This window comes from Notechis scutatus, chromosome 7 (genome assembly GCF_049901735.1).
Source record: "Notechis scutatus isolate UNSWTSFEM ecotype Mainland chromosome 7, rNotScu1.2, whole genome shotgun sequence".
Lineage (NCBI taxonomy): Eukaryota > Metazoa > Chordata > Lepidosauria > Squamata > Elapidae > Notechis > Notechis scutatus.
The window spans coordinates 24,299,070-24,319,069 of record NC_142015.1 but is presented as its reverse complement, the minus strand read 5'-3'; the positions used below and the strand labels follow the sequence as shown (position 1 = coordinate 24,319,069).

The 20,000-nt window shown below is 42.5% G+C and overlaps 1 protein-coding gene across 2 annotated transcripts in view; it reads left to right on the top strand.

Annotated features, from left to right (window-relative positions):
- GRIK4 (glutamate ionotropic receptor kainate type subunit 4) overlaps positions 1-20,000 on the top strand; it is a 364,998-nt gene that overhangs the window by 97,889 nt on the left and 247,109 nt on the right. For both annotated transcript variants that reach the window (XM_087970153.1, XM_087970154.1), the window contains exon 2: positions 13,784-13,915. In XM_087970153.1, coding sequence (XP_087826279.1) covers positions 13,834-13,915 — 82 coding nt within the window. In that variant the 5' untranslated portion in view covers positions 13,784-13,833. The remainder of the gene's footprint in view (positions 1-13,783; positions 13,916-20,000) is intronic.

Here is a 20,000-nt window from a genome sequence, read left to right as displayed (position 1 = left end):
TTCCCCTCACAATCCCAGTTAAGCAGCAATATCTCAGTCAGATTTCACAGAGGAATTTCTACAGGTAGTCTTCGACTTACAACACTTCATGTTAGTGACCGTTCAAAGTCACAATGGCCCTGAAAAAAGGGACTTAGGACCATTTTTCACAGTTATGCTTGTGGCAGCATCCCTGTAGGTTACGTGATCAAAATTCAGATGCGCTTGGCAATTGACTCCTAGTTATAACGGTGGCAGGGTCCCGGGGTCGTGTGATTGTCTTTTGCGACCATCTAGCAAGCGAAGTCAATGGGGAAGCCAGATTCGCTTAACAGGTAAAGGGTTCCCCTCGCACATCTGTGCTAGTTGTTTCTGGCTCTAGGGGGCGCTGCTCATCTCCATTCCAAAGCCGAAGAGCCAGCACTGTCCGAAGACGTCTCCATGGTCAGGTGGCCGGCATGACTAAATGCCTTCAAAGGCGCATGGAATGCTGTTACCTTCCCACCAAAGGTGATCCCTGTTTTTCTACCCGCATTTTTTAACACGCTTTTGAACCTGCTAGGTTGGCAGAAGCTGGGACAAGTAACAGGAACTCACTCCATTATGCGGCGCTAGGGATTCGAACCGCCGAACTGCTGACCTTTCTGATGGACTAGCTCGGCGTCTTTGCCCCTGAGTGTGTGACTAATTTAAGAACTATTTTCCAAAACAAGACAAGACAAGACAAGATGTAACAAATGGAAGGCTAATCAAGGAGAGATCCAACCTAGAACTAAGGAGAAAGTTCCAAACAGTGAGAAAAGTTAACCAGTGGAATGCCTCTAGAATCTGTCAATGCTCCAACACTGGCGGTTTTCAAGTAGATACTGGACAACCTTTTATCTGAAATGGTATACGGCTGTCATGGCGAACCTGTGGCGCACGTGAGAGGTCGCCCAGAAGAGCCCCACTGCTCATGCATATGCACCCCCCACCAGCCAGCTGATTGTTGGGTATCTGCAGGGGTGGGATTCTACCAGTTCGCACCTATTCACTAGAACCGGTTAACATTCTAAGCAGTTTGGAGAACCGGTTGTTGGAAGAAATTACTGGCCTAATCCTGTAAGGAAGGCAGGAAGGAAACATTCTGGTGTTGCTTACAGAAACTGCCTCTCCATTAACCCTTATTCCATTCTTGGCAGGACTAGACTTCCTGTCTCAGGAACTCTGGAGTTATTTTCCACTCCTTTGCTGGTACTTTGCTTGTGTGGAGGGACCATTCAAAGTTACAATGGCACTGGAAAAAGTGACTTATGACCATTTTTCACACTTAACAACTGTTGCAGCATCCCCACAGTCATGAGAGGCCAGGCGAGGAGATGCGTTCTTCGATGTGAGTGATCTTGAGTTGGCCACACCCAGCCAGTCACATGACCACCAAGCCACGTCCACCAACTAAGCCACACCCACAGAACTGGTTGTTAAAAAATTTGAATCCCACCCCTGGGTATCTGCCGTGCATGCGCAGAGGGAGATATGCATGTATGCACAGAGGCATGTGTGCATGCATAGAGGAATGTGGTGTGGGGGAATTGCACACACATGCACAGGGGGACGGGGGAGTCGCGCACGCATTGCATCATGAGTGCAGGCACAGGACCACGTGCACACGGGCAGGCTTTTGGCACACAACATAAAAAAAGGTTAGCCATCATTGGTATAGGGTTTCCTGCCTGAGCAATGGGGCTGGACTAGAAGACCTCCAAGGTCCCTTCCAACTCCGTCATTCTGTTAAATAACAATGGTCTTCCGCATTGCCATTACAGCAGCTCATCGTGGTCCTCTGTTTGAGATGATGTCATTTACTTTTAGCTCTGTCTTCAAAGCAAGGTTGGGAAGCTGTTTTTCCAGCCTGGAACAGGATGTGTTTAGCTTCCCTTACACTCCACGTTGCTTGCTCCACATTGCGCCTAATCATTAGCCTGAAGTTTCTCCGCATGTGGTTGATGCTCCATCATGTTTTGCATTACCCTCAAATTGACTTGGCAGCTCTTCAAGATCAGCATTTTCTCTCCTCCCCCCTTGACGTGCCCAACCATCTCTGTATCCTCCACCTTAATCCCCACCAGTGATGCTGCCTAAAGTAGCATCTTGGCCTCTCTGCAAAAATCAGTGGCTCTAATTCTGACTGAAATAATTCTTCTCCTTGCTGATTCAATCAGCCTCGTATGTAATAATCTTCCCTTGTCAGATTATACTCCTCAGAATGAGATCAAATTCTTTTTGCATTTTTCCTGCCTGGAGAAAAGGTCTTTCTTGTAAGCCCAGGTGCCTTTGGAGGGCGAGATGTCTCTGAATCTTAACAGAAAGTTTCCCATCACTGTATTTTTTTTAAAAAAACAAACTTTGGCATCCTGGTGGCAACCTTTGAAATTAGGGGGGGCAGGCTTATTTATTATTATTTTATTATTTTATTTGTTTGTCAAACATGCACAAGATAACAAGTAGAAGTATGAACATAAACAAGAACAAAGGGAGTAAATACAGATAAATGGGGATAGTAAGACAGGGACGGTAGGCACGCTGGTGCGGTTATGCACACCCCTTTTGAGGACCTCTTAGGAATGGGGTGAGGTCCAGGTAGACAGTTTGAGGTTGAAGCTGTGAGGGGTTGAGACTGTAACAATGGAGTCGGGTAGGGCATTCCAGGCATTGACCACTAAAGTATTTTCTGCAATTGAGTTTGGAGCAGTTTACCTTGAGTTTGCATCAATTGTTTGCAGGTGCGTTATTGAAGAAGTTGTTGACAGGTAAGACGTAACAGACAATTTTGTGTACTATGCTTAGATCGGACCGCTGGCGGTGCAGTTCCAGATTGTCCAAGCCCAAAATTTCAAACCTTGAGACACAGGGAATTCTATTGTGAGTGTAGGAGCGGAGAACTTTTCTCAAGAAATACCTTAAAACGGGGGGAGTAAAACTTTGATTTGGGGTTTTGGTGATTAAATGACTTTGTTTTTATACAAGCAGCTAGCATTTACTAAATATGTAAAGTAAGTAGTTGCAACTATGCTTAGAATACTGCATCCAGTTTTGGTCACCATGTTATAAAAGGGATGTTGACATTCTGGGAATTGTGCAGAGAAGAGCAACAAAGAGGATTAGGGGAAGTGGGAGATAAAACATAAGAAGAACGGTTGCAGGAATTGGATATGTCTAGTCTAGTGAAAAGAAGGACTGGGGTGACATGATAGCAGTGTTCCAATATCTCAGGGGCTGCCCCAAAGAAGAGGGAGTCAAGCTATTCTCCAAAGCAGGTGAACACAGGACAAGAAGCAAGGGATGGAAACTAAGCAACGAGAGACCCAACCTAAAACTAAGGGGGAAACAACCTGGAATTAAGGAGATACTTTCTAACAGTGAGAAAAATAAAACCAGTGGAGCAGCTTGCCTTCAGAAGTTGGGATTCTCCATCACTGGAGGTTTTTAAGAAGAGACTGGACAGCCATTTGTCTGGAATGGTATAGGGTTTCCTGCTTGAACAGGAGGTTGGACTAGAAGACCTCCAAGGTCCCTTCCAACTCTTGTTATTCTGTGATTGTAGCTATTTTGCACCGCTTTTTTTTCCTTTCCTTTTTCCTTTGCACCCATCTTCCCTTCTTCTTTTTTCCCCTCCTGTTCCTTTATTATCTTTGTTCCTATCTGTATTTTATTTTATTATACTTAAAACAGATGGATGGAAAAATGGAATTAGGGACCAACCTTGACTAGCAGTTCCGTCCTTTGACTTCGATTCCACCTCCCCTACAAAATGTCACAATTGTCCTGCCTGAAGAAGCTGACAGCTCAGCTGTTGCTGCATTTCTGTGACATCCAGCAAGATCCTTTTCTGGGAGAAAGCTAAGTTCTCTCCTGCCATTTGTCCCCCTCCTCAAAGCGAGATTGCCTTTGTGTATGGAAGATCCATTTTTCTCACAGTGGCTAACAGCCGTTGATAATCTTCATTATAGCCTGCCTTGAAGCACTGGGGGCTGATGCTCCCTGCTGAGCTGTCTGATTGGTAAAATTCTCCCCGTTATTCAGCCTTTTTCGCTGTTGCTTACGGGGGTTATGGAGGAGCATCTTCCATATTTCTCCTTCCAGATGTCCAACTCCTTTGCGATTGCAACAGACATGGCGCTGCTAAATATTGTCGCCTGTTGTGTCAGATCATTTTAATCTTTTGTTTATATGGTACGCCACTTGGAGTGTACTGTAGAGAAATGACTAATACGCGTTTTGTGTAAATACAACTGTTACTCATGTCATTCAGATCAAAGTTGGGAAGGAATTGACACTTTGGAAAACAATGAGTTTCCCATGATTTGGTATCTGGGTAACTTCAGATATGTCCTGGATATTTTTTTCCCCCCACAACTACATTGGAAGTGGTTTGCGCTGAGATTTTTGCATGGATATCCCAGTTTAGCCTGACGCCCTGGTAGGGATCCATCCAGGTATTTACTAGATCTCATCATGTTGGCCTTTTAAAGATCAACCAAGTTCAACTAGACATGGTCCTTTGTTGATGGGCAAGATGAAATGTTTGTGACAGGCATATGATGTGACAAAACAGTGATAACCGATCTATCCATCAATGCTGGAATTAAGAATAGGGGCAGGGACTTCTTAATATAATTGATGTTTAATTCATCTTGTGTCAAGCGGAAAGAATCAGAACAACATGTTAAGTTACAGTTAAGGAGACTGTGAGTTCTAGTCCGAGTTTAGCCATGAAAGCTGGCTGGCAACTTTGGGCCAATCATTGTGAGACTCTTAAATTCTAGTCCTGCGTTCACCATGAAAGCTGGCTTGGTAACTTTTGGCCAAACACTAGGAGGTGGTGAGTTCTAGTCCCACCTTAAGCTATGAAAGCCAGCTGGGTGACTTTGGACCAATCACCAGGAGGTGGTGAGTTCTAGTCCCATCTTAGGCATAAAAGCTGGCTGGGTGACTTTGGGCCACTCATCAGGAGGTAGTGAGTTCTAGTCCCACCTTAGGCATGAAAACTGGCTGGGTGACTTTTAACCAAATACCAGGAGATGGTGATTTCTAGTCCACCTTTGCCATGAAAGTCGGCAGGATGACTTTGGGCCAAGCACTCTCAACAATCCTGTGAAGGATTGTTGTTGTGGGGAAAATGAGAGGAGGAAGTTGTGCTGGATGTGTTTGCTGCTTAGAGTTATTTATAAAATAAGAAATAAAGGCAGGGCGTAAGTAAATAATAAATGAACAAACGAATTGATCTAAAATAAATCCATTCCTCCATCAGTTCAGAAGAGACTTTAAAGGCAGGAAAGGGGGATCCAGTGCTTTTTTGGGACCATCGATCCTTGAGAATGTTGATGAGGACAGTTTCCCGTGAACCTGTCAATCTCAGGGCAGTAGGGCTGTCTTCAGGGAAAAATGATTCTTATGGTTCTAAATGTCAGGTTTGCGTGGTGTTTCAGGCAGGCCCTGCCACAATTATTGCTGCTGGAAAACAATTGGCAGCCATTATGGGCCTTTCGACTCGGCCCCAGGCCAAGTTAACAATGGAGCCGCCTCGTTTTCAACCAATCGGACTTCCAAACACTCTCCAAGGATAAGCCCATTGTGACACCCTCAGCCGTAGTTCGGCTGAGACATGTGGAGGACTTGGAGAACTGCTGCCGATCTCAACCAGCTGATCAGTGCTCTCCTCCAGAATCTCTTCTAGAATGCCAGTCAGGAGCTTGGTCCAAAAACACAGGGTAGATGTCCTCCTCCTCCCAGAACAAACTCAGTGATGGGATCTTCTAGATCAGTGGTTGCCAGCCATTGGGCCGTGGCCCACCAGTGGTCCATGAGAAAATTTTGGTGGTTCGCAGAGAAATGGCACCCCCAGAGCAATTAATCCAAGCTGCGCGGTAACACAAGGCTGCACTGCCCACAAGGCTTGCGTTGGAACAACACCTCAGATCTCTTTCTCCCCCTCCCTCTGAGATCGGAGCTCAAAAGCAGGTTAGAAATGTGGCTGCCTTGGAGGGTGTGTGTGTGTGTGAGGGACCTGTGTGTGTGTGTGTGTGTGTGTGTGTGTGAGTCTGTGTGTGTGAGTCTGTGTGTGTGTGTGTGAGAGAGAGAGAGAGCACATCACCACCAGCCTTTCAAGGTTAGATCAGATCTCTCTCTCTCTCTCTCTCTCTCTCTCACACACACACACACACACACTCACTCTCTCTCACACACACACACACACAGCCCAACGTCAGCAAGCCACCATCAGTCAAAATTCGTATTAGTGGTCTGCAGCGTTTAAAATTATGATTTTGGTGGTCCCTGAAGTCCAAAAGATTGGCGACCCTTGTTCTAGTTGGCTTTAATGATGACCTGTCGAAGCAGGCTGAGCCATCCTCTTCAGAAGGTTTCGAATTCCAATATACAAGGGGCTGCCACAAAGTAGAGAGGGGGAGCAACTTATTCTCCAAAGCCCCTGAAGGCAGGACAAAAAACAAGGGATGAAAACTCATCAAGGAGAGGAGCAACCTAGAACTAAGGAGGAATTTCCTGACAGTGAGAACAATTAATCAGTGGAACGATTTGCCTCCAGAAGTTGTGGACGCTCCAACACTGGAAGTTTTTAAAGAAGAGATCGGACAATCGTTTGTCTGAAATGGTATAGGGTCTCCTGCCTAAGCAGGGGGTTAGACTAGAAGACCTCCAAGGTCCTTTCCAACTCTGTCATTCTGTTCATTGCTACAGCCCACTCTAACAACCCCGCTGGTTAAGAATGGTTTCCTGCAATTTGATTCCTCCTGTATTGACTTATCATTTTGCGTGTCACGGTTCCAAACAGATCCGGAGGGCAGGAAATCTTGAATTGTATGCATGTATTTTTATCCCACTTTTAATAGTTTTCTAAATAACTCAAGGCAGTGAACATACCTACCGCTCCTTCCTGCTCCTCCTATGAAAATATCTTCCCTATTAAAACCAGGCTTTGGGGGAATCACCAAATTCAATTTCCTTTCCCGTTCTTCCACAGGCAGATGTGTGACATGAACAAGAGAAAAACACAGCAGCAACTTTCACGTTAGATAAGATCCAGGGGTGCGAGTCACCAGCAAATTCCCTGAAATAGGACTAGATTCTTGTTTCTTTCCTGCAGCGAGGAACTGTTCCAAAGTAATGCCATATTTACTTTATTTTATTTTACTTTTGCAAAAAGCCTGCAAAATGTCTCCGACTAACAAAAATCAAAGCAACATAATTTAGTCTCATTCTTTCCTCCTCCGCTTCGAACTCAGCTGGCCCTCATATCCAGACCTGAAGATTTATTGAATGCTGGAAAGTTCCCCATAGGAATTAGCCCAATAAAAGACATAAATTTACATCTGTACTTTGCAGCAGGAGCCCCAAAGTTAACTCAATTCCCCCCCCTTTTTTTTCTGTCACCAAGAAGGTTTAATTAAGGGGTGGACAAATTCTTAAATGCAGAGTAAAATGCACTGTGTTTTAGGAGGGACCGTTCTGTTAATTTGCATGTCTTAATTACATGTAATTAATGTAATATGCATATAATTTTCAGGACCATGGTGAGTGCCAAGCCACAGCTGGTTATCTTTCCAAATTTATTCTTAAAATGATGAAATCTTAAAGAACAACTTCTTCGAGTTTTACCCTTGTGGTGGTGGGGGAAAGGAGGGCTTGATTCTGACATATATTTGATCTCTTGCAAGATTATAGATGGGTAAAATGTGAGGGGGATAAATGAAATTTTGTGTGTGTGTATGAGAGAGAGGGGGGGGGGGGGACATGTTTCTTGCATCCCACCATATTATAAAAATATTCCTGTTTTTTCCAAAGCATTAATATGTTTTGTTTCCATGTACAGATAACCATTTACTTACAGTTTACTTACTTATAGATTAACCAAATTGGAAGGGACCTTGTAGGTCATCTAGTCCAACCCCCTGCCTATTCATGTTTATCTGCTGATACACTTGGACTTCATACCTTAGCAATTTTATTCTCCTCATCAAAAGATTCATATTTCCAAACTGATAACAGACACCATTTAGTCCTGTCGGCTATAACTGGTTCTCGACTTAGTAACCATTCATAGTTACATATTAGGGAGACAAAGAAATTTCTTCTTCTTTCTGCACTTTCTTCTTCTTTCTTTTTCTCTCTTTCATTTCTTTTCTTTATTCTGTACAAGTTAGTCCTCGACTTATGATCACAATTGAGCCCAAGATTTCTGCCACAAAAGAAGTTAAGTGAAGTTTGCTCCATTTCATGACTTTTCTTGCCCCAGTGGTTAAAGGAATCACTGCACCTGTTACTTTAGTGACCCGATTGTTAATAGAATAGAATAGAATTCTTTATTGGCCAAGTGTGGTTGGACACACAAGGAATTTGTCTTTGGTGCAAATGCTCTCAGTGTACATAAAAGAAAAGAGACATTCGTCAAGAGTCAAGAATCATAAGGTACAACACTTAATGATAGTCATAGGGTACAATAAGCAATCAAATCATACTAGGAAGCAGTCAATAAAAATCGTTAGGATACAAGCGACAAAGTTACAGTCATACAGTCACAAGTGGGAGGGGAAGGGTGAGAAGGAGTGATGAGAAGATTAATAGTAATAGAAATGCAGACTTAGCAAATAGTTGGACAGTGTTGAGGGAATTATTTGTTTAGCAGAGGGATGGCATTCAGGGAAAAACTGTTCTTGTGTCCAGTTGTTCTGGTGTGCAGTGCTTTATAGCATCGTTTTGAGGGTAGGAGTTGAAACAGTTTATATCCAGAATGTGAGGGGTCTGTAAATATTTTCACAGCCCTCTTTTTGACTCGTGCAGTATACAGCTCCTCCATGGAAGGCAGCTTGGTAGCAATTGTTTTTTATGCAGTCCTAATTATTCTTTGAAGTCTGTGTCTATCCCGTTGGGTTGCAGAGTCAAACCAGACAGTTATAGAGGTGCAGATGACAGACTCCATCATTCCTCTGTAGAACTGGATCAGCAGCTCCTTGGGCAGTTTGAGCTTCCTGAGTTGGTGCAGAAAGAACATTCTTTGTTGTGCTTTTTTTGATGACGTTTTTGATGTTAGGTGTCCATTTTAGGTCTTGTGATATGATAGAACCTAGAAATTTGAAGGTGTCTACTGTTGATAGTGTGTTGTCTAGTATTGTAAGAGGTGGTAATATGGGAGTATTGGAATCTGGCTTCCCCGTTGACTTTGCTTGTCACCAAATGGGATCATATGACCTCAGGACACTACTGCAACCATCGTCACTATGAGTCACTGTCAGTTGCCAAGCATCTGGAATTTTATCACATGATTGTGGAGGTGCTGCAGTGGTCATAAATGTGAAAAAGGGTCGTAAGTCACTTTTCCCCCCCAATGCCATTGTTAACTTTGGACAGCATCCCCATGGTCACATGATCAAAATTCCGTTGCTTGGCAACGGTCTCCTATTTATGATAGTCAAAGTGTCCCAGGATCATGTGATCTTCTGAGAATTAAAATCCAGTGGAGGAACCAGTGTCACTTAACAACCGTGTTGCTAATTCGCTGAATAGTGGCACGGAAAGGTTTTAAAATGGGGCAAAATTCACTTAACCACTGAAACTCGGGGGCTCTATTGCTGTCGTAAGTTGAGGACTGCCCTGTGATGACTTTTCAAATGGTTCAAGTCTTTGCCTTCAGCTGGCCTAAACCAGAGCCAGATACATTAATCACAGAAGCGGCAGCCATAAAAGCCAACGCAATCCTAAGTTGCATGAACAGAGAGATAGAATCAAGATTAAGGGAGGTGCTAATACCATTCTACAAAGCTTTAGTAAGACCAACACCTAGAATCCTGCATCCAGTTTTGGTCACCCGACTATAAAAAAGATGTTGAGACTCTAGAAAAAGTACAGAGAAGAGCAACCATGATAACCAGAGGGCGTGCATAAGCGCACCAGTGTGCCTACCGTCCCTGTCCTTCTGTTCCCATTTATTTGTACTCATTTATTATGTATATACTTATACCAGTTTATACTTATATGTTTATATGTTATGTTCATACTTATACTTGTTTTCTCATACATGCTTGACAAACTAAACTAAATAAAATAAAATAAATAAATAAAACAAATGATTAGGGGACTGGAGGCTAAAATATACGACGAACGGTTGCAGGAACTGGGCATGGCTAGTCTAGGGAAGAGAAGGACCAGGGGAGACTGGATTGCAGTCTTCTGATATTTGAGGGGCTGCCCCAGAGAGGAAGGGATCCAGCTATTTTCTAAGGCACCCTAAGGCCAGACAAGGAACAATGGATGGAAACTGATCAAGGAGAGATTCAACCTGGAAATAAGGAGAAATTTTCTGACAGGGAGAACCATCAACCCATGGAATAATTTTTCTTCAGAGGTTGTGGGAGCTTCATCCCTGGAGGCTTTCAAGAAGAGACTGGACTGCCGTTTGTCAGAAATGGTGTAGGGTCTCCTGCTTGGGTGGGGTGGGGGGGTTGGACTAGATGGCCTACAAGGTCCCTTCCAACTCTGTGAATCTGTAACCTCCTAGTTACTGAAAATATTATGCTAAGAGGCTCCCTTATCCTACTCTCATCAGCTGCATTCACAGACCTTCTCCTGTTCAGTTGTGCAGTGGTACTCTGGTGCCTTTGTTGTAATTACTGAGACTTTGCCAGGATGGTGTGGTGTTTTTTTTCCTCTCTCCTCCTTTCCTCTGCCTCATTTATCAACTGTCGCCTCAGGACTGTGCCGCCCTTTGGAAACTTTTGTAGCTAAAGTTAACAGCCCAGTTTTTTTTTCAATTGTCAGCTTGCTCTGTTTTTCCTACGCGGAGACATTCCTTCCTCCTCCTCTGAGCCATCAATCATGGTCTTCTCCGGCCTTAATTCAGTCTCCCATCCGGCCCTTTCTGACCATTTGTGAATTCTGCCTCCATTTGTAAAACTCCAAAAGAATTGCAACTGGAGGCATTTTTTTACAGAATCCATTTGTCTTCCAACGCCGGTGATGAAAAGCCTGTTTGGTTAGTGCAAATTATTACATGAAATGGAAGGGCTGAAGTTGGAAATTACAGGTACTCCAGTCATTTTCAGCCTTTAAAAACTCTAACCCATCAAGGATGCCTTAAGACAAAAAATAATTAAGGAGAGTGTAGAATATTTGAACTAGCCGCTAGGTGTTTTCTATGAGTTAAGGGAGTAGAGAAGAGGTGATAAATTTCTGAACAGTGCCAGGCAGGTTTGGAAGGGAAGATAATCTAGAAGCATAATTCATCATGGTATTCTCTGAGCTTGGTTGTTTGCATGCAAATGTTTTGTTACCCAACTAGGAAACATCACTACAAGTGAGTGTGTGGTTTTGTGTTTGTAGAGCAAACTTGCCCTGGAGGTGTTGTTTTCTCCTTGGATATTGTTTTCTGCTTAATTGTTTGTCTGGTGTTAATCCCTGCTTCTTTGGTTTTGGCTGTTGGAGAGGATGGGTGGAATCCTTGATGGTCATTGATCTGCAGATGTTTTGTTATCCAACTAGATAACACAATCAGTGTGTCTTGGGGCATGGAATTTGTTCCCTGTTTATATAGATATAACTTGTCCTGGCAGTTTTAGTTAAGGTTGGCAGTTACTTAACTGGAGATATAAGTAATTGGTAGTTACTTAACTGGAGGTATTGTTTTCTGCTTGATTGTTTGTCTGGTGTTAATTCCTGCTTATCTGGATGTTGGCTTCTAAAGAGGACATGTTCAGAACTGATCATCTCTTCTCTTCTATTGGGATATATCTGATCTTCATCATTTGCTGCCGTCTTTTGAATATGAGTTTTTTTCCCCTCGTCCCAGGATTTTTCATCCATTCTCTTTCACTCTGTTTGCCAAGCAGCTGTAAAGAAATGGAAGAAAGTAACTCTTAAGTAATTATATAAGCAGCAACCCTTGTTCTTATTAGCCTGACATATCTGATGCCCTGGGAAAGATAATGAGGGCACCCCCTGCCTTTCATTCTCCGGAAACATGGTGGGTTGACTTGACCGAATTTTTGCTCTTTGGCAAAGGGTGGCAGTTCAGGTTTTCAAAGGATGTTTTCAGGAGGGCAGGTTGATGATCAGCCACCATCAAAAGCGATGCACGCACCAATACGCCCTGTACAAACAGGTGATCTTTGAACTATTCCTTTGTGTTGGGTCTTTACTGGGGATGGGGGATGCTAGTGATTCTACGGGCATTGCAACGGACTGATCTTCTCCCAGCAAGCCAAGATTCGATGTTGGTCCTGTAGGGAGAGGTGAATCAGGGCAAGCTTCAAAAGGGTTAGGCTACAAAACAAAAACTACCTGTGGTTTGGTTAGAGAGGTGAGTTGATCAAACTGTGGCACTGTTTGGAATAGACAAGTGGAAAGGGCCATGGAGATCATTGCATTGAAACATTACTCTCTCTCTCTCTCTCTCTCTCTCTCTCTCTCTCTCTCTCTCTCTCTCTCTGTGTGTGTGTGTGTGTGTGTGTGTGTGTAGGGGACTGGAGTCTAAAACATATGAAGAATGGTTGCAGGAACTGGGTATGCCTAGTTTAATGAAAAGAAGGACTAGGGGAGATATGATAGCAGTCTTCCAGTATCTCAGGGGCTTCCACAAAGAAGAGGGAGTCAAGCTATTCTCCAAAGCACCTGAAGGCAGGACAAGAAGCAATGGATGGAAACTAATCAAGGAAAGAAGCAACCTAGAACTAAGGAAGAATTTCCTGACAGTTAGAACAAAGAATCAGTGAAACAACTTGGCTCCAGAAGTTGTGAATTCTCCAACACTGGATGTTTTTAAGAAGAGATTGGGATTGGCTTTTGTCTGAAATGGTATCGGGTTTCCGGCTTGAGCGTGGCGTTGGATTAGAAGTCATTTGGTTACATTCTGTTTATTCTACTAGGCCTCTCCATCTTTGCTTGCTGCAAGAGTTTTCGATGTTTGACGGAAGCCTCTTGGCCCGTGGGATGAGAAATATGGGATGAGCACCTAGAGATTAGACATGGAACTCCTTTAGAATAGAATAGAATAGAATAGAGTAGAGTAGAGTAGAGTAGAGTAGAGTAGAGTAGAGTAGAGTAGAGTAGAGTAGAATAGAATAGAATAGAATAGAATAGAATAGAATAGAATAGAATAGAATAGAATAGAATAGAATAGAATAGAATAGAATAGAATAGAACAGAATAGAACAGAATAGAATAGAATAGAATAACAGAGTTGGAAGGGACCTTGGAGGTCTTCTAGTCCAACCTCCTGCTTAAGGCAGGAAACCCTATACCATTTCAGACAAATGGTTATCCAATCTCTTCTTAAAAACTTCCAGTGTTGGAGCATTCACAACTTCTGGAGGCAAGTTGTTCCACTGATTTATTGTTCTCACTGTCAGAAAATTCCTCCTTAGTTCTAGGTTGCTTCTCTCCTTGATTAGTTTCCATTCATTACTTCTTGTCCTGCCCACAGGTGCTTTGGAGAATAGCTTGACTCCCTCTTCTTTGGGGCAGCCCCTGAGATACTGAAAGACTGCTACCATGTCACCCCTACTCCTTCTTTTCATCAGACTAGACATACCCAGTTCCTGCAATCATTCTTTATATGTTTTAGCCTCCAGTCCTCTCATCATTTTTGTTGCTCTTCTATGCAATCTTTCTAAAGTCTCAAGATCTTTTTCACACCCTTAGACCTGGAGGAATCCAAAGATTGATTCACCTTCTTTGTGTCATAAGCTGGCCTCTTAAGTTTTGTCCTAGCCTGAACCCATTTTCATCAATTTGGGATTTTTCTCTCTCTTTGCAGAGTTATGTCATGCCCAGACCACTGCAGGGATCCATGAGGATTTATAGAAGATGTCCTGGATCTTGGGGCCTTTGGTGCTCTTGTTGGTATGGTTAATGAAGATCGCTGCCAGCCCCCATTCGCTGAGGATTGGTAAGTAAGGAGCATATGCCACCCTGCTGTGTGAATCCTATGTTTCATCCTGGCTATTTCAGTCCCCTGAAAAAGCAATGGTGCGGATCAAAATTGCAATAATTGGAACAGGTTTGGATCAGAATGACTATAATTGGAACCACACCGGGCCAGTGTGATTGATGGTCCAGCCAGCCTTCCAAAAATGCAGTGTGGTACTTCTCATTATGAAAAACCATCCTTCTGGGCTTGCCTTGCCTGGCCCAGGGGGTTAGGATGCAGTACATAAAAATCTATTTTTCTCGAATGAAATTAATGAGAATTTAAGAGAAGACACAAAGTATATTTTTTCATTGACAGGATTGTCCCAGGAATGTGGAATTTGGTTTGGTTACATGTCTGTTGATTATCAGCAATAGTGGATGAGTAGTGTCACAATTAATTAGAGGTTGGTTTCAAATCTGCATTAATTTTAAAAGCAAACAAGGAAGTAAACGAACAATCCCATTTGTTTATTCTTTAGGTTACAGGCATCAATTAATGGGAATTTGTTCATGCATCGGTTCACCGTTGTTTTTTAACAACTTTGTAAACAAGTGTTGCTTTGCCTTAAAGATATACATCAGACCACGCTGGTATTCATGGGAAAGCTGTTTGAAAAAAGACAGTAGAGACAGTTTCAGTTAGCTAGTCGAGCCCAATTCTATTTTATTCTATTTTTCTTGTAACCTCGCCTAGTAAATGCAAGCTCTTTATCCTTTCTGGAATTCAGTAGGCCAAAGTAGCAGGATGCACCTGAACGTTGGGCACTTTTTCTGCAAGTTTGCAAGTAGCAAAAGGTTATCCGAGTGTTTGACTAAAATAAAAGGGAAGGTAGAATGAATAAACTGCATTGAGAAGAGAAATTTTCATGAGGAGAATGTGGCGTTCTTTATTCTGTGAAGAGATAATCCAGAAGTATCTGCAAAGGTCTTGTTTTTATTGTATAATCTTTTCTCCAGGCCTTTGTAGCTTTTGTGGTTTCTGCTGTCATTTATGTAAAGAAATCATATCTCATATTTTAGTAGTTCTTTATTTCTATTCCCACTAAAGGAGAATTCAGTCCTGGAGACACTGAGATAAATTATCTCCCCCCCCCCCGCCCCAAGATCTCTGTGCCCCTATCCTCCAACTTTGGAAGCAGAATTTGAAAAAGATGACATGCCTAACATTAAAGACTTCATTGGTGTGGTGGAATGTAGTCTGGAATCCCAAGAGGGAGGGGCTGCATTCCAGAGGACCAAGAGACAGCAAAGTTTAGATAATATGGTTGGAAGATAGAGAGTTGAGATGGCTCCTCCCTAGACGTTCTTGGAGTGTGTCCTTAATTATACAAGTAATTTCTTTAGTTTGGCAAGATTCTGTCTGCAGGTGAGAAATAATAAAGGAGATTGCTTTGAATTTCTTGGTTTGGGGGGAACCTGACAATTGAGTTCCAATTAGTAAAAAAGAAAATTGTTTAAAACTACACAAACAAACAACCCAACCTGAAAGCAAAAAATGTAACAAGAACTGACCATCTTACACGGTATTGATTTAGGAGAACTGAATATTCAAATATTCTTCAAACATTCCTACAAGGATGCCTTTGTAATCAGGAAAAGGCAGATATTCACCCAGTCCTTCTGTGTCTCCATAGAATGTACTCTTACATGAAGTCATGGTGGGGGACTATCTAAAGATCTCCTCTTCATAATTTTCTGCATCCCTACTAAGATCCTTTTTAGGAAGGCCATGGTGTTAGTTCAAAGAGAGAAATCTCGATGTGCTGCTGAGAGAAGCAATTATAACCTTGCAAAATATTCTTGCTTGCGGCAGGCACATCTTTCCTTTCTAAACTATAAATCAAAAGTGAGTGCATGCTTTCTGCTAAATCCACATCAGGATTATGTTTCCATGGAGTGGCTACGGTTAGTCACAAAGTCACCCTGAAGTTTAGATTGGATTTGGCACTTTGATCTACCTATCCAGTCCTTCCCAAGCAATCTGGCGTGTGCAGATGGTGATATTGGATGGATGGTGTTAAAGGTCTCATCACGGGATGGAAGCTGTTCCCAGTGAAGCTGCCTTTTGCAATTGACTGGTGGTGATTTTGTCAATGCCAATGATATTTAAGTGGTGCTGCATCCAGTTGTGGTTGCCACGATGTAAAAATATTGTTGAGATTCGAGAAAGAGGGCAGATAAGAGCAACCAAGATGATTAGGGGACTGGAGGCTAAAACATATCAAGAACAGTTGCTGGAATTGGGTATGTCTAGTTTAATGAAAAGGACTAGAGGTGACATGGTAGCAGTCTGTCAATATCTAAGGGGTTGACCCAGAAAAGAGGGAGTCAAGCTATTCTCCAAAGCACCTGAAGGCCGGACAACAAACAACGGATCGAAACTAGTCAAGGAGAGAAGCAACTTAGAACTAAGAAGAAATTTCCTGACAATTAGATCAATTAATCAGTGGAACAACTTGCCTCCGGAAGTTGTAAATGCTCCAACACTGGAAGTTTTTAAGAAGAGATTGGACAACCATTTGTCTGAAATGGCATAAGGGTTTCCTGCCTAAGCAGAGAGTTGGACTTGAAGACCAACTCTGTTATTCCAGTTGTTTTGGGATTGCACTGTTATTATTGTTCATTGTACAGTCAGCTAGATTAGTGTGATGGCCCAGAGTGTAACACAAATGTAACAAAATCCAAAACGTAAATAAATGTCCTTTAATGCCTCCAACTTGGCTCCACTGTTCAATAATTCTCAGTTGGAGATATTTATTTATTTTATTTATTTATTTGATTTGTCAATTGTTTACAAGATCATAAGTATAAGTGTATACATAGTTATGAATACATGAAATGGGTACATATAAGAAAAATAAAATAAAAATAAAAGAAACAATAGGACAGGGACGGTAGGCACGTTGGTGCGCTTATGCACACCCCCTACAGACCTCTTAGGAAAGGGGTGAGGTCACTAGTAGACAGTCTAAGGTTAAAGTTTTTGGGGTTTGGGGAAGAAGCTACAGAGTCAGGTAGAGTATTCCAGACATTGACCACTCTGTTGCTGAAGAGTGGTCAATAAAACGTACTCATAGTCTTCAAAAGAAAGCAATACAGTCTAAATTTAATGAGCAGATAGAGGTGAAATAAAAACCCAAACAAACTACAATGATGAAATTTCCACAACGGGAGAAGTATTTACCAAATTCAAGGAGATAACAAGGCAGTCCAAAATAAAACTCTCTTTGTTTCCAGCGTTTGCCAGTATGCAGGTCCAAACTCAGTTCTGACACCTGCAGCCCATGAAGAGGATCAAGGCTCTCTCCTCCCGAGGAGACCACGTCTCTCCCTTATGCTCTCCTCCCTGCATGCCCTAGAAGATGGATAGGGGATGGGCCAGGGTCCTCCTCTGACTGCTCAGCCGGCCTCTGCCCTTCCCCAGCCTCCTCCACAATCTCTGGAGCCCCACTTCCACTCCCTGTCGGCTGTTCCTCCTCTCCCTCAGAGTCAGTCTCCACCAGGGGCATGACAATTATTTATTTATTTATTTGTTTGATTTGATTTGTCAATAGCTTACAAGATAATAGGTATAAGTATATACATAGTTATGAATACATGAAATTGATATGAATAAAAAAGAAACAATAGGACAGGGACGGTAGGCACGTTGGTGCGCTTATGCACGCCCCCTAGAGACCTCTTAGGAAAGGGGTGAGATCAATAGTAGACAGTGTAAGGTTAAAGTTTTTGGGGTTTGGAGAAGAAACCACAGAGTCAGGTAGAGGATTCCAGACATTGACCACTCTGTTGCTGAAGTTGTATTTCCTGCAATCAAGTTTGGTGCGGTTTACCTTGAGTTTGTATCTATTGTGTGCTCTTGTGTTGTTATGGTTGAAGCTGAAGTATTCATTGACAGGTAAGTCATTGCAATGTATGATTTTATATACCATACTTAGATCAGACTGAAGACGGCATAATTCAAGGTTTTCTAGGACTAGAATTTCAAGTCTGGTGGCATAAGGTATTCTACAACGAGTAGAGGAGTGGAGAACTCTTCTTGTGAAATATTTCTGGACTTTCTCAACTGTGCTAATATCAGATATGTAATGTGGGTTCCAGACTGATGAGCTGTATTCGAGTATTGGTCTAGCAAATGTTTTGTATGCTCTAGTTAGTAGTGTGATATTACCAGAGAAAAAGCTATTAACAAACTTACGACCCCAATTGAGACTTCTTTAGCATGGTGAAGGCTAAAGTTTAAAAGCTTGGTTTGAAAGTGCAAGACATCACATTTCCCCACCTCTCCCATTTCATGGCGTGGGAGTTTAGCTTCTGTTGAGAGACGCCATTGTTGAGCTGTGGTTAAGGCACCGGTGCTGTTAAATTTGACAAGCTCGGTTGTTTTCTGGCTGTAACTGAGGTTTTCTTCCTTCCATGTTTTCAATGCTCCAGAATAAAGGGAAGTATTAGTCATCCAAATTTTCCCCATCACTTCCTAACTGCTGTAACTTTGGAGAGAATGCAGCTTTCGTCGAACAATTAAAGATGCAAAACCCCTCCTTAAAAGAACAGAGGCAAAACTTAATTGGATTAAAACAACGAAATAAATGTTTGAAAAGTATTCATGCTGATCAGCTAGGATGAAAAAAATAATAATGTATAGACAGCTCAGGGATAATTGCTGCCTTTTCTATTTTCAAAGGGAAAGTCAAACCGCATCGCATCATTCTCTAGTCATGACTCTGAGAAAGCTGAATAATGCACTTAATTAGTCCATCAGCAATGGTTTCTGCCACTCCCGCTGAAAAAATGGAACTGTCTTATGCTTAATCTGGGTTCATTGTTGCTATTTGGTTCATAATTTAAGATGAACTGTTCTTCATGCTTCTCAAAATCCTTCCTTCCTTCCTTCCTTCCTTCCTTCCTTCCTTCCTTCCTTCCTTCCTTCCTTCCTTCCTTCCTTCCTTCCTTCCTTCCTTCCTTCCTCACTGTTTTCCTTCCTTCCTATTCTCTTTCCTTCCTTCCTTCCCATTCTCTTTCCTTCCTTCCTCATTGTTTTCCTCCCTTCCTTCCTGGTATTTACTTCCTTCCTTCCTTCCTTACTGTTTTCCTTCCTTCCTTCCTTCCTGTTCTCTTTCCTTCTTCTTTCTCTCCTTCCTTCCTCACTGTTTTCTTCCTTTCTCCCCTCCCTCCCTTTCTTCCTTCCTCGCTGTTTTTCTTTCTTTTTCCCCTCCCTTCCTCCTTTCCTCCCTTCCTTCCCACAAGTTTGCGGTGCATTCCATTGTCATAAAAAATGTAGGCTTTTCGTAACATTGCATCCACAATCCATGCATTACAAAATGGATGGGAATGGATGCAATTCCTGTAAAACCATGTACGCAGGGGGAAAATGGTTCCAAAATTCCTTCATGTGAAGGGTCATGCATTGTTTTAGCAAGATATATTTGGGGGGTGGGGAGTGCAAATCAAAAAGTAAAATGGACAAGCTACTCCAGCCTTCCATTTACTGTAGTTCCATGTTTTCTACTCTGACTGACCCTACCTATCTAGGACTTCTCCATGACCTACATTCCTTTAATCAAACTTGACTTTAGTTCAGACGTCTCTGAACTTGGCAAGTTTGACTTGTGGACTTCAATTCCCAGAATTCCCCAGTGGAGGAGCAGGAGCAGGAGCAGGAGGAGGAGGACGACAAGTATGGGTCTTTGGTGATGTCTGAGCTTGGTTGTTTTCTTATAGATGTTTCATGACCCAACTAGGTAACATCATTAATGCTAGAAGGGAGTGGGTTTTGTGGTGGTGGTGGAGGAGGACTGTGGAATCCTTGGTGCTCTCTGAGCTTGGTTGTTTTCTTGCAGACATTTCATTACCCAGCTAGATTATATTATCAGGGTGCTCTTGTGTTATAGCATCTGGAGGGAGATTAAGAGCAGATTGGGGTGTTTCTACCAGGAGGGGAAGGCTGGAGATCTATTCCCAGGTGCATTCAAAGAAAAAGAAGGAAGAAGTCTAGGAACAAAACACCAGAAGAGTTGTACTACTGCTTCCAAGGGTGCTACTAATACCTTCCACATGGGCTT